This window comes from Microtus ochrogaster (genome assembly GCF_000317375.1).
Source record: "Microtus ochrogaster isolate Prairie Vole_2 chromosome 6 unlocalized genomic scaffold, MicOch1.0 chr6_random_2, whole genome shotgun sequence".
Classification (NCBI taxonomy): Eukaryota; Metazoa; Chordata; class Mammalia; order Rodentia; family Cricetidae; genus Microtus; species Microtus ochrogaster.
This window is the reverse complement of record NW_004949095.1, coordinates 4,919,502-4,933,850: the sequence shown is the minus strand read 5'-3', so window position 1 is coordinate 4,933,850 and position 14,349 is coordinate 4,919,502. Positions and strand designations below refer to the sequence as shown.

The following is a 14,349-nucleotide window of genomic DNA, read 5'->3' as shown; positions in this document are numbered from 1 at the left end:
GTTTAACTTTGGTATATGGTACTTATCTAAAAAAATGTCCATTTCTTTTGCATTTTCCAGTTTTGTGTTATACAGGCTTTTGTAGTAAGATCTAATGATTCTCTGAATTTCCTTTGTGTCTGTGGTTATGTCCCCCTTTTCATTTCTGATGTTATTTATTTGCGTGTTATTTGATTTTTTTAAAGGCAGGATCTCATGAAATCTAGGCTGCCCTCAGGAATGCAATGTAGCTAAGGATGACCTTGAACTCCTGATTCTCTTCTAATCTCCCAAGTGCCAGAGTGAGAAGTGTAAGCCACTCTCTTGGTTTACATGTTTTTGTTTTTAACCCATAGTGAGATTAGTCATTATCTTTTAAAAATATTTTATTTGTATGGGTGTTTTATCTGCATGTATGTTTGTATACTACGTGGTGCTCATGGAGGCCAGAAAAGGGTGTTAAATTCCCTGGAACTGGAGTCTCAGACAATTGGGAGCCAGTATGTGGGTGCTGGGAATTGAATCAGGATCCTCTGGGAGAGTGAACAGCCAGTGCTTTTAACCTCTCCAGCCCTTCAGTATCTTTTCTTTTGCCATACCAATGGTAAAGCCAGAAATAATTTTATTTCTTTCTCCGTGAAAAGGATATTATCATCTATGGATATAGTTTGATTTTTTACCAATTCTGAAAATTAGAAGTATTTGTGAAATATACTGCCATTAAAAAAAATTCTATGTGTCAGTACCTTTAATCCTAGTACTTAGGAGGGAGAGGCAGGTGGATCTCAAGTTTGAGGCCAGCCTGTTCTACAGAGTAGGTTTCCAGGACAGCCAGAGCAACACAGAGAAACCCTGTCTTGGAAAAAACAAACAAACAAACAAACAAAAACCATATATCTATGAATCTATGTAGGCGACTGTGAAATTAAATAAATATAAAGTTAGTCTCGTTTCTTAAGCAAAAATTTTAAAAGATATTTATTTTTTAAAAATCTATGTGTTGGGTGTGAGCCAACCCTGAGAACATGAGCATGAGAGACCTAGCCCCAACGCCTATCTGCCACATGGCAGCATGGTCTGGAGAGAGTTGCCTTGCCTCTGCCCCCATCCACCAAGGACTAAGGCAGGTGAGAGAGTTGACCCTAAGATAGTAAGAGTGGGAGAGCTGTCTCTGCCCCTCCCCCTACCACATACCTAGCAAGCTGCAGCACTTGGGAGAGCAGGCCCCACATCTCTCCAGGGCAAATAGAGCCTACCCTATTAGTGAAGGTGTGGACAAGCCATCCCTGAAGTTGTGAGCATGAAGAGCTGCCCATTGCTCATCTGTCCCATGGCAGCATGGGTAGGGGAAGATAACCCCACCACCAACAACACCTCAGGCTGATGGGAGAGCCAGATAGCAGACCCTGCACCTTACCTGAGCAACACAATAAACTCAACCCTGTTGGTAGAGGTGTGGGTGAGCCAGTCTGAGTAGTGGGCTGGGAACAGTTGCCCTCCTACCTGCCTTCCCATCAACACCTGAGGTAGGTGGGAGAACTGCCCTGTGGCCATAAGAGCAGGGAAGCTGTCCCTGTCTCCACCAGCTGCAACACTTGGGAGAGCAGGCCCTGTACCCCACCAGGGCAGCACAAACAGGGCTGATCCTGTTAGTGCAGGATTGGGTGAGCCATGCCCAAAATTGTAAGCCATGGGAGAGCTATCCCCATTTCCCATCTGGTGGACCAGACCCTACAGCTGCCCAGGCCCAGACCCAGGGTTATGACTTGGCCAGCCCCAACATCCACCCCATCTATGGCCTGTTGGAGCATGTGAAGGAACATAACCTGCAGGATCTCCACAACACAGGGTAACAACAGGATACACAGGAAGAGTCCTAATGAGGGCCTAGCATCTATAGTGTAGTAGAAACCAGAGGCCTCGAACCAGACCAATGACTCTGCCATGAACACTTGCAAGTAAAGATGTGTGGATAAAAGGATTTATGGCATGACTCACTGTGTCACACTGCAGCTTCCATGATGAGATTTTTAATTTTTTCCCTTTTTTCCCCCCCATTTTTCTCTTAAATTTTGTTTTATTTGGGGGTGAGGTAGATTAGAAGAGATGGGGGAAATAATGGGATCAAGATACATGATATAAAAAAACACAGAATAAATAAAATTAAAAAAAAATCTATGTGCTGGGCATGGTGGTGCACACCTTTAATCCCAGTTCTTGGAGGCAGAGGAAGATGGATCTCTGAGTTTGAGGCTAGCCTGGTCTATGGAGTGAGTTCTAGCACAGCCAGGGCTACACAGATAAATCCTGTTTTGAAAAAAAATAAAACAAAACAAAAAATAAACTAAAAAATGTGTGTATGTGTATGGGTATGTGTGTGTGTGAGTGTGGGTTCCCCAAGAGTCAGAAGAGATTGGATCTCTTGCAACTGGAATTACACATGGTCTTAAACTACAAAGTAGGTGCTGGGAACTGAGCTTAGGTCCCATACAAGGTCAGTGTACAGTCTTAAACACTATACTACCTCTCCAGCACCTCTTAATAAACTTTTAACTTAGTAGAAAACATTAACAAAAGATTTTTAAAAGTACTATTAAGTCATCAAATGAAGGAATAGCTTAAAACTGTAATTAAAAAATTATCAAATAAATAATATGTTAACAGTTATAATAAGGGTGTAAGGGATAGGCAAATGTACTTCATGGTATAAAATATTTAGAAAGTAAGCAGGGGCTGGACTTATTCTCAAGGGAAGACTTATTTTTGGTTTACTGTTGCTTATTATATGATTTGAAGATGTTTCCTATATGACTAATAAATTGTTATAGTGGGTAAAACTTTAGAAATTATTGAATTAACTTTTTTCCCTAAGATTTATTCATTTTTGCTTGTGTGTATGTGTGAGTGCTTGCATGTATGTTACTTTACTGTATGCATGCCTGGTGCCTGTGGGGACCAGTAGAGGACATCGGACCTCCTGGAACTAGAGTAACAGATGGTTATGAGCCTCCATGTGTGTGCCAGGAACTAAACCAGTTTCTCTGTAGAGTAGCTGGTATTCTTAATTGCCTAACTTCTTCCTAGCTCTTTAATTCATTTTCCTAAGATGAACCTGTTATGATTTAAAGAAGCTAAATGACTTGATTGTAGTAGTTTATCAGAGGCAGAATTTATTTTGATTTCAGTTCAGTGATCTTTTTTAAAATTATGTTTATTTGTTTATTTACATGGCAGAGGTAGGTGAGTTCAGATGTTGAGGTCAGAGGACAACTTGAAGGAGGTGCTTCTCTTCTGCTATGTATGGGTCCTGGAAAGCCAACTCAGGTCCTCAAGTTTGGCAGCCATTGTCTGAGGACATCTTGCTGGCCCCAGTTCAGTGATTTTTTTTTTTTCAGGACGTTCTCCTTTTCAGGTGTCCTCTGATCCTACCTTCTAAAATCTACTTGTTCTATTTTGTGTGTTCACATTCAGATGGCAGAACTAACTCGGACACAAATCTCCGATGCCATTGGTGCTTCTGGAGTTTCCCTAACAGCACTGTATGACCACCAGCGGCAGCATCTCCCAGATTTTATGAAACAACTGAGGACCAAAGCTGAAACAGATAGGTAAGTATGCAACCATTCAAAAATATGTAATGAGTTATCTTTTATATCCCATGCACTATTTAGGGTATTGAGAATACAATTAAGGGCATACAGTCCAGTGGAATGAGAAACATTTGGCAAATACTCAGCTAAGTGAAAGATGCTTTATAAACTTAGATAAGTGTTCTAAAAGAAGCACACATCTCAGAGGATATTGTAGATACGGAATAATTGATATAAAGGAGGGAAATAGGCAGATTAAAGGTCTACAACATATCTAAGGGGAAATGAAAACAGGAAAGGCCAGTGTAATGGAAGAAGAGAACAAAGAGGAAAATGGTATGGAATTAGTTTAAGATCAGTTGTTGGGACTATGTATGTGTCAAAACATAGGTCTTCATAATCTGCGTAGTCATAGCTTCAGTATCATTGGTGTCCTATAGTTTTTACTGTTAGGATAGGGTTGTTAATGTCATCTATTATATAAAGGATAAAGGATACGAAGGAAAGGTAGGGCGGTGAGGATTAAGGTAACAGCAAGTAGAATTGTTCAAATTATTTAGACTTTTTGGGCATCTATTGTGCTAGTGTGGGTTTATTTGGTAATAAATATAAGTGTACAATGTCAAATACTAAAGAGCTAATAAGGAAAGCAATTATTAGGGTATGATTGTGAAAGTTTATTAGTTCTTCTATAATGGGCGATGTGGTATCTTATAAGCCTAGTTGAAAGGGGTTAGCCATATAAGATATATAGAGGTTAGTCTATAATTTATCTTTGACAAAGCTATATAATAAATTTACTAATATCTAATTGAGAAAGTCATAGAGGTTATGAGATTGGGATTTGTACTCCTTGCTTTCTTATTGACTTGTAGGTTCTTGGAGTGTGTAGTAGGGTGAGGGACAGCCGTTGGTCACTCTAGACTTATTGATGCTGAGAGAGCTTCTTGTTTGGAAGCTGGTGAGGGTAGGACCTTGCAGATGTTAGCATTTTGGACTTTACTTTAGAAGCATGAAAAGTCATTTAAGAAATTTTAGGACAGGGTCTTACTTTGTAGCCCTGCCTGGCCTGGAACTTACTATGTAGACTAGACTGGCATCAGACTCAAAGAGACCTGCTTCCCAAGTGTTGGGATTAGATAAAGCTGTATGTCACTATGCCCAGTTATACTGTGGGTAAATGTAATTTTTCTTTGGGGAGGTGTTGGTTATTTTGTTTTGTTTTGTTTTATCAGGGTCTCACAATGGAAGTCAGTATAGCCTAGAACTTACTGTGCAGCCCATGCTGCCTTAAACTTGTGGCAGTCCTCTGGTTTTGTTCCCTTTGTTCTCCTAAGTGTCAGTACTACAAGTGAGTGCCATTGCTCCAAGCTTTGGGGGTTTTTTGTTCTTTCTTTTTTCTTTTTCTTTTCTTTCTTTCTTTCTTTCTTTCTTTCTTTCTTTCTTTCTTTCTTTCTTTTTTTTTTTTTGTAGTTGTTTTATTTTGGTTTGGTTTTCTGCGACAGAGTCTCATGATGTAGCTCTGGCTGTCCTAGAACTCACTCTGTAGAGCAGATTGGCCTTTAACGCAGAGCTCCTCCTGCCACTGTCTCTGGAGAGCTGGGATTAAAGGCATGTGCCACCACTGCCTGGCTTGCTTTGTGGGTTTTTTTTCTTAAATAATATTTTGAGTGTCTCTAATTCATAGAAACTAGGAGTAAATAGAGACGGTGTTCTTTATATGTTGTATGTCCTTTTCTATGTGTGAATTCTAAAATACTTTCTAACACTTTGTCATTTTTATGCATTCAACATTTTATCTCCAATTACTATTAAAAAGTATTTAAAATCTTTACTGGAGACCTAATATTTAATCAAGTCTTGTTTTGTTTTTAGGATAAGTCAGTCTGTGTCGCTCTCTCAGAATAAAGAAGGAGCTCTGGACTCAAAGCGTCAGAAAAATTCCCCTTCATATGACAGTTATTCTGAGTCTTCAAGGTACAAGAATCATGATCGAAGGTGAAGAAAGTTTGTTTCAGTACAGTTTGATGAATTCTGATAAATGATTTAAACATTGCTTTTTCTTTCTTAGTTTTTTTTTGGTATAAACTGAGTGATGTCTGGTTTTAAAGTGCCAGCCTCCCCTTTTGATTAGCAAATGTAAAAAATATTTGTCCGTGTGATGATGCACTATTATTCCTTGAGGGTATAGTAATATAAACATTGCATAGGCTGTTCCTTCTACATGCAACTTTCAGAGCAATCTTTCAAGTCAGACAATAATATGACTAGATTAAAGAAGGGAACTGAGACCCCCCTAAAGAAATTATGAGTTCTCACAAAACATTTCTACATACACATAGACACATGCTTATACACACATAGGTAGTGACTCGTTAAGGATTTGAGCCTTGATTTATCTGGTTCTAAAGCCTGGGTTTATTGCATATTTCCATACTGACGTCTTTTTTTTTCTTATCTTCTCTTCCACCTCCCCCATTGTTCCTGCTCTCTTCTTTCTTATCTTTTTCTCTCTTTCCCTCCTCCTCTCTTCCTTTTCCTTCTCCTTGGAGATTATGGTTTCACTATTTTACTCTTGAGTAGCTATAATTGGGTTTACAAGCATGTGTCATCATGAACACCTTTGTTCCTATCTGTTGGTGTTTGCATATGTACTATTATTATGAATGCTATTGAATAGTTTGCCATTTATACAGGGACAGTATTAATATCTGTATTTCTCAGTTATTGTTTCATCTTCTGGCAGGCTTTTTTCTGGTATTTCTAGTGGTACAATAAATAACCACATCATCATTTGCCGGGTGGTGGTGGTATACACCTTAAATCCCAGCACTCGGGCAGGGATTGGCGGATCTCTGTGCATTCGAGGCCAGCCTGGACTATAGAGCAAGTTCCAGGATAGGCTACAAAGCTACACAGAGAAATCCTGTCTCAAACCAGCAACAACAACAACAAAAAAAAACCCCAAAACCCCACATCATCAAGTAAAATAAAATCTTAACTAAGGAAAAAGGGACTAAAAGCGTGAAAAGTAATGTGTGATGAGTACAACAGATATCGATTACTTCTTATATTAAATCATGTGTTTCCTTTTTAATGTTAATAGGAGTTATCATCACTGATACTTCATTTTGGCTTTTGGGTTACTATTATGGATTGTTAGTAGGTTTCTTACTTAGCCATGTGATAACCAGGGTGATTTTTCTAAAGCTTGCACACAATTCAGCTATTCACATGTTTGAAAGTTTTCCCAGGTCATTTAGGTTTCTTGTGACGATTTTTACTTCACATGTTTTTAGAGCTCATCTATGTTAGTGTATATCACCATTATATCATCAAATCATTTCTTGTGCACACTTATATTTTGTTAGTTGATAGCCATTTGGGTTGTTTCTGCTTTTGCGGTATCTTGAATAATTCTGTTGTAAACATCATTAATGTTCAAGTTCTTGTGTGGTTATGTATTTTCATGTTTCATGGGTACGTATTTAGGAATTACTGAACTATGTGATACATGTTTTTGTTTTGATGGGGGAGAGTCTTCTGTTTTGTGTTAATTTCATTGGTTAAATAAAGAGACTGCCTTGGCCCTTTAATAGGACATAAAATTAGGTAGGCGGAGTAAACAGAACAGAATGCTGGGAGAAAGAAGCTGAGTCAGTGAGTCGCCATGATTCTCCCACTCCAGGCAGATGCAGGTTAAGATCTCCCCCCCCCCCCCCCCCCCCGGTAAGCCACCTCGTGGGCTACACAGATTATTAGAAATGGGTTAGGTCAATATGTAAGAGCTAGCCAATAAGAGGCTGGAACTAATGGACCAAGCAGTGTTTAAAAGAATACAGTGTCCGTGTAATTATTTCGAGGCATAAGCTAGCAGGCGGCCGGGGTGCTGGGGACGCAGCCCTGCCACTCCTACTACTACAAAATGGCACCCCAAGAGTGTGCAGTTTTCTCACATCCTCATGCAGACTAAACACTCCTTTGTCTGTAGTCATCCAGGGGCTGACCATGTGCACTTGCAGCTCCCAGATTCACCATAGGTGATAGCAGGAGTTTAAGGAAAGGCAAAACTTAAAAGCCAGTGAAGCAAATACAGGAAAATTTAGCTCTAAAGGTAGAAAAATATTAAGAATAGAATCATGGAATATAAGAAAAGAGAGGTTTTATTTGATATTTAAGTTTGATATAAATTCAGGCTTTCAAAAATGTACCAAGAATAATATAAAGTCCTTAAATATCTTTCATTCATAGTATCCAAATGTTGATATTCTCTCTCTCTCTCTCTCTCTCTCTCTCTCTCTCTCTCTCTCTCTCTCTCACACACACACACACACACACACTATTTATTTTAAAGCAAGTAGAGCCTTTAAAGACGGTCTAGAGGCTGTAATGACCTGGTGCAGTTTACCTCACATGCACAAGACTCTGGGCTCAATCTCTAACACCACATAAACCAAATGTGAAGGATCCTGCTGGTAGGCTTAGTACATGGGATGTAGTCGTGTAGAGCCGTAGTTTAAGGTCAGCCTTGGCTACATATCTAGTATAAGGCCAGCCTGAGCTACATGAGATCTTGTCTAAAAATGAAGAGATAAGTACTGCCTGGTGCTGTCACAGAGGCAAAAGCAGTTTATGAATTTGACAATTAGAAGTTTAGATAGTTTGTCAAGAATAGTTCTAGTAGCACAGTTAGTGATAAGTCATGTGGTGATGAAAGAAAATGGAAGTAGTGAGCAGAAGCCTTCCTTTAACCAGAAATTTGACTGTGAAATGAAATAGCGGAGTGATAACTTGAGAGTAGTGGTTGTCTGTGTGTTTCCAAGTAAAACTTCTCTTCTTTCCAGTTATATTTTATAGTATGTCTGTCTATCTTTCTGTCTTACTTTTATGCCTTTATTATAAAGTAATCAGCCTTTTGGTCAGATAAGTTTGCTTTGAAGTTATGATCCTTAATTTATTTTTTGTATGTTTGTTTCCATAATATCTATATAAACAGAAGTAGTAGTGGGAGCAGCCGTCAAGCAAGTCCTTTAGTTCCATCTTGTAAGGAAGATGAGAAGAAATTACACAGTGAAAAGATGGAGAGTTCAATTGATGAACAACTTCAGACTGCTGCAGATGATTCTCTACGAAGTGATAGTATTCCATCTCTTCCTGATGAGAAAGGTAACTTTCCTTGTACACACGTGCATTTCCTTTACACACATGCATATTTCCTTGTACACAAAGTGGGAACTGGAGGAAGGAATAGTGATCCTTGGGAGTCCACAAAACTCACATATTGACTCACTTGCTTTTTTGTGGTGCTGAAATTTGAACTCAGGGTCTTATGCATGCCAGGCAAGACCTTTGCTGAAGAGCTATGCTCTCCAGTTTTGTAGTTTATATGGAAAATAGTAGTTAAAAGTGATAGACTTGCGTGTTTAACTTAAGAGATTCCTTCCAAAGTGTTGTTTCTCTTTACTGCATCCAGTAAATTGAAGGAATTATTAAGAAAAAAGGAGCCAAATCTTGAAGGTTTAGAAAATTCTCAGCCTATTCTTTTTTTTTTCTTTCAAGGCAGGGTTTCTTTTTTTTAAATATTTATTTATTTATTATGTATACAATATTCTGTCTGTGTATATGCCTGCAGGCCAGAAGAGGGCACCAGACTGCATTACAGATGGTTGTGAGCCACCATGTGGTTACTGGGAATTGAACTCAGGACCTTTGGAAGAGCAGGCAATGTTCTTATCTCTTAGCCATCTTTCCAGCCCCTCAAGGCAGGGTTTCTCTGTGTAGCTTTGGACTGTGTCGTGTGTTGTGTGTGTTTGTTTGTGTGTGTGTGTGTGTATGTGTGTGTGTGTGTGTGTGAGAGAGAGAGAGAGAGAGAGAGAGAGAGAGAGAGAGAGACTGTTTCTCCTGCATGTATATCTATGCACCACATGTGTGCTTCGTGCCAGCAGAGACTGGAAACGAACAGTGGATCCCCTGGAACTGGAATTGTAGATGGTTGTGAGCCGTTATGTGGTGGTCTCTGGAAGAAATGCAGCTGTTTTTGACACTCGTCCATGTCTCCAGCCCCATCGAACCATAGTTTAAGAAGAGAGGTGCAGTGGGAGAAAGATGAAGAAAGCAAGCATATTTTGGAGAGAATGCTAAGAGTGTGCCTGGACATAAAGACTAGCCATGGATATGGTCAGCCTTTATAACAGAAGCCAAAAATAAATGTGATTACCAGCAGAAAGAATGCCAGTCTAAACTAAAGTAGGTTGGATAAAATAGAGAAGAACAGACTTGTAGAATTCTGTGGGAAGGGTCATTAGACTGTCTCAAGCTGTGAACATGTGTGTTCTTCAAAAGGGAGAAGAATGACAGATCAGCAGGGCTGCCACTGTCAGATCAGGCCAAGGTGCCAAAGCTCTTCTATTTCAGAAGGTGGGGCTACTCCCTCCCCCACTTCTCTCTTCAATTAGAAATTTACAAGTTTAAAAAAAATCAAATTTTAGGATTGTCTAGACTCTTTTTACATTTATTTGTAATTGTAAAATTGGATGGTTGTAATATTCCTCCTCTTCATCCTATTAGACTCGACTTCTATTGCAACAGAATACTCCCTGAAATTTGATGAATCTATGACAGAAGATGAAATAGAAGAAAAATCATTTCGATCTTTACTACCTTCTGAAAGTCATCGTAGATTTAACATGGAAAAGAAAAGAGGCCATCATGATGACTCCGATGAAGATGCTTCCCCGGATAAGCCTGCACTGTCTTCTGCCAAGGTGTGTCTACTTAGGAGGTCATAGCTTCCCACAGATATGAGAATGCATTTTATATAAGTACCAGGCAAATATCAGAAATATTTTTCAAGAGATCAAATTTATATTATACATGTAAAATCTAGCTTGGTTATTCAGATGAAATAGAATATAAATGTTAATTATAATAACACCTTTAAAGGATCTCAGCCAGTATTGCTTGCAGCTTTTTCACCGCATCCATTTGAAAGTAGACATTTCTTTCCAAATTGTATGCTTTTTAGAAAACGGGAACAACTTTTTCCCTGCTTTGCTTCGCTGGGGCAGTGCATGGCTTGTGGTAATTGTTCATCAAGGTTTTTTTTTTTGACTGAATTTCAGTCCCTCTTATATCTTTCTGAGTGATATTTTCTTATATTATAGACAGTTTTATGAGATGCTTGTTTGCTTTTTTTTATTTTCCATACTTTTTTTCTTTCTGAGATGAGCTCTCACTGTGTTGCTCAGTCTAGTCTCACAAACTCATGTAATCCTGTCTCAGACTCTGGAACTAAAGACGCATGACCCCACTCCTATCTTTTGTAATTACGTTTTTATAAATGCATAAGTTTTTAAATGAAGTTAAATACCAAAAGATTTAGAAGGTGTTAATTTTGAAATAAACTGTATACTTTAGGAGCTGAGCATGCCATTTTCGGGAGGACAGGACAGCTTTTCTAAGTTCACCATGGAGATGGTGCGACAGTATATGAAAGAAGAGGAAATGCGTGCCGCTCACCAGTCCTCACTTCTGCGTCTTCGAGAAAAGGCCCTGAAGGAGAAGACAAAGGCTGAATTAGCCTGGCTAGAACATCAAAAAAAGCAAGTTCTTCCAATAAATGTAGATTTTACTAGTCAGTTTCTTTTGAAATAAGAAATGCTCATGTCTTAAAATATTTTGTTTGTTTTTGGTGTTGGGGAATCAAACCCTGGTTTGGTGAATGCTAAACTTGGGCTAACTGTGAGCTGTGTTCCCAACCTGTCTCATCCGATGGGATTTTATCAACACAGTTCTCAAAGTAGAGATAGTAGCAGTAATCTTTGATTTGTGTTACTTGCAAAATAATTTTCCTACTGGTGGATATTTTTATTTCTCTTAGATCACTCCATCCAATTCATTATAGGTTGTCAGTTCTCTCGAGTGCTGTATTGCTATCCTTAAAGGATGGAGCCCAGGCCTTGCGTGTATTATACACTCAGTAAAACACTTAGCGTAACTTGAATTGTTACTTGTAACAATTGCTTTCCACATAGGAAGATATTAAATCAGTTTATAGGCTTTATAGTACTTAAGAGATTTTTACTTATAAATTTAATATTTGTATTAATGAAAGAATATTCCTTACAGACATCTACGAGACAAAGGAGAGGATGATAAGATGCCCCCACTCCGGAAGAAACAGCGTGGTTTGCTTTTAAGACTGCAGCAAGAAAAGGTGTGTGGGAATAGCACCTATGTGACATAATTTGTCACAAGAGAAGTTTGTATATTGAATTACTTTGTCTAATCACATTTTGTTACTATCACTGTTTGTAAGATTTTGTTGAAACTACTGTTTACACCTATAGTACAATAATTATAGGCATTTCTTGCTAGTTTCACCTACTTCTCTTATTTTAAAACTGTCTTATTGCTAGACAATAAATCTGCCTTCATATACTACAGAGAATAAAGTAGTCCTTTAAAATGCAAAATTTAAAAATTAAAATATATGCAGATGTGGGTTAATATTTAGTCATTCTTTCCCTGAGTAGATTTTCATGACATTAGTTACATATTGACTAGTTTTTTTGGCTTCGGGACTTGGAAGGACCTTGGCTTTGAATTCTGGAGAAGCAGCACAGTGCATGATGATTGAGAACTCAGGCTCTGAACTGGCCTTGTTTTTGACTGATGGCCACTCTAATTGTCATCATAGAACCTTCACCCAGTAACTGGTGGTGAAGAAAGGGTTTATTCTGATTATATTTGAGAGGTTTGAGTACATAGGAAGTTGGTCCAGTTGCTTTTGAGCCTGTAGTTAGGCAGTATATCATGGCAGAAGTACAAGGGGGTGAGGGATGGGAAGTAGGAGAGAGAGAGATAAGAAGGGACTAGGCATAACCTCAATGTAAGCTCTTCTCAAAAGCATACCACCAGCTAAATCCTCAACAAACTGGAGACTAGTCTTCTAATACGTGGGCCTTTTGGAGAAACTTACCAGTGATAGTAGAAGATTTGCATCCCTTGCCCCTTGGATGACTGTTCTCTAGAACAGTCATTGAGTGAATTTGTACATTATTTGCCTTAGAAATTCAAGCATAAACCAGCGACCTTGAACAAATTGGGGGCATTAGATTACATTGTAGTCAAATTCTTTGTTTTCACGTATATACAGTTTTTAAAAAGCATGTTTTGATTAGTAAAGCCCTAATTACATAATAAAACAATAATATTAGGATTGTGACCCTTGCATATCTGTGTTTTCTTATTGTGTTTAACAGGCTCTGTTTTGGCCATCTGACTACAGTGATTAGTACAAGGAAAATATTTGTACAGTTATTTGATTGGAAATTGAACTAGCCAAGTAGTTTTGTCTTTTTTGTTTGGGTATTCCTTTATAGTCTTAAAATTAACATTCCCAAGTAATAGATTTCATTGTGACATTTTTGTATAACTTTACTATTATACTTTATTCATAGCCACCTTCCACAGTTCTATATTGTGCTCACCCCCATTTCCTTTTGCTGTTCCCTTGTTTCCCACAAATGATCTCTCCCTTTGTCTTCATGCCACATACATTCTATCATTTTCTGTTTTCCCCCATTATACCCTTTCCTCCTGTTATTAACCTCTTTTCTACTTTCATGTCCTACACACACGCACTTAAGTACACACACACAAACCTAAATCCAGATTCTGCATATGAGTTAGACTGTGATAATTAATTGAGTCTGGCTTATTTTACTTGATATAATAATTTCAGTTCTACCTATTTTCTTTTGAATATCATAATTTCATTCTCTACAGTTGAATAAACTACACCTTCTTACTCAGTCATGTGTTGGTAGACCTGTGGGGCTGGTTCCATGCCTTGGCTGTTGTGAATAGTGCAACAGTAAGCACAAGTGTGCAGATTATCTTTGTGGTGTGATGATTGACAGTCCTGTTTATGTGCTGACTTACTATAATCCTGTTCGGGCATGCCCAGGGGGGTACAACTAGGTCATCTGACATTTTTATTTTTGTTTTTTTTAGAGAAAGCCCATACTCATTTCCTTAGTGGCTATGCCAATTTACATTCCTACTAGTAATATATAGGTTTTTTCTTTCTCTGTGTCCTCATCAGCATTTCTTGTCCTTTGTTTTCTTGATGATAGTCATTCTGATCGAGGTTAAATGGAGTTTAAGTGTTCTTTTAATTTGCATTTTCTTATTGTAAACTAGCCACACAACCCCACTCTGGAACACTGACTACTCCTGCAGAGTACCTGGGTTCAGTTCCCACCACCCACATGGCAAATCACAATCATCAGTACCTCCAGTTCCAGGGGACCCATGCCCACTTCTGGCCTTAGGCATTCTAAGCACATGATACACAGACATACATACGGCAAAACACCCATACACTCTTTAAAAAAGGTATGGTTGTGACATCAAAGAAAACAAAGGATGCTCTTCATTGTTACTGAAGATCAAGTTTTTAAGAGGAAGATAAAACTTTTATCTGCTACTTACTAAATAATTTTTCTTTTGAGATAAAAATATACTAATATTTTTTATTTTTTTAAAGATTTACTTATTTATTATGTATACAGTATTCTGCCTGCATGTCTGCCTGCAGGCCAGAAAAGGGCACCAGATCTCATTACAGATGGTTGTGAGCCACCAGGTGGTTGCTGGGAATTGAATTCAGGTCCTCTGGAAGAGCAGTCAGTGCTCTTAACCTCTGAGCCACCTCTCTAGCCCCGTATTTTTGTATAATAAAATGTGAACATTTAGACTGCACATTAAGCATTAA

General features: G+C 38.4%; 1 protein-coding gene across 1 annotated transcript in view; it reads left to right on the top strand.

Annotated features, from left to right (window-relative positions):
* The window catches only part of Cep350 (centrosomal protein 350), a 147,974-nt gene that overhangs the window by 74,379 nt on the left and 59,246 nt on the right, over nt 1-14,349 (top strand). Inside the window, exons 19-24 of the mRNA XM_013352491.2 lie at nt 3,451-3,587; nt 5,445-5,567; nt 8,566-8,735; nt 10,137-10,333; nt 10,986-11,170; nt 11,697-11,784. Coding sequence (XP_013207945.1) covers nt 3,451-3,587; nt 5,445-5,567; nt 8,566-8,735; nt 10,137-10,333; nt 10,986-11,170; nt 11,697-11,784 — 900 coding nt within the window. The remainder of the gene's footprint in view (nt 1-3,450; nt 3,588-5,444; nt 5,568-8,565; nt 8,736-10,136; nt 10,334-10,985; nt 11,171-11,696; nt 11,785-14,349) is intronic.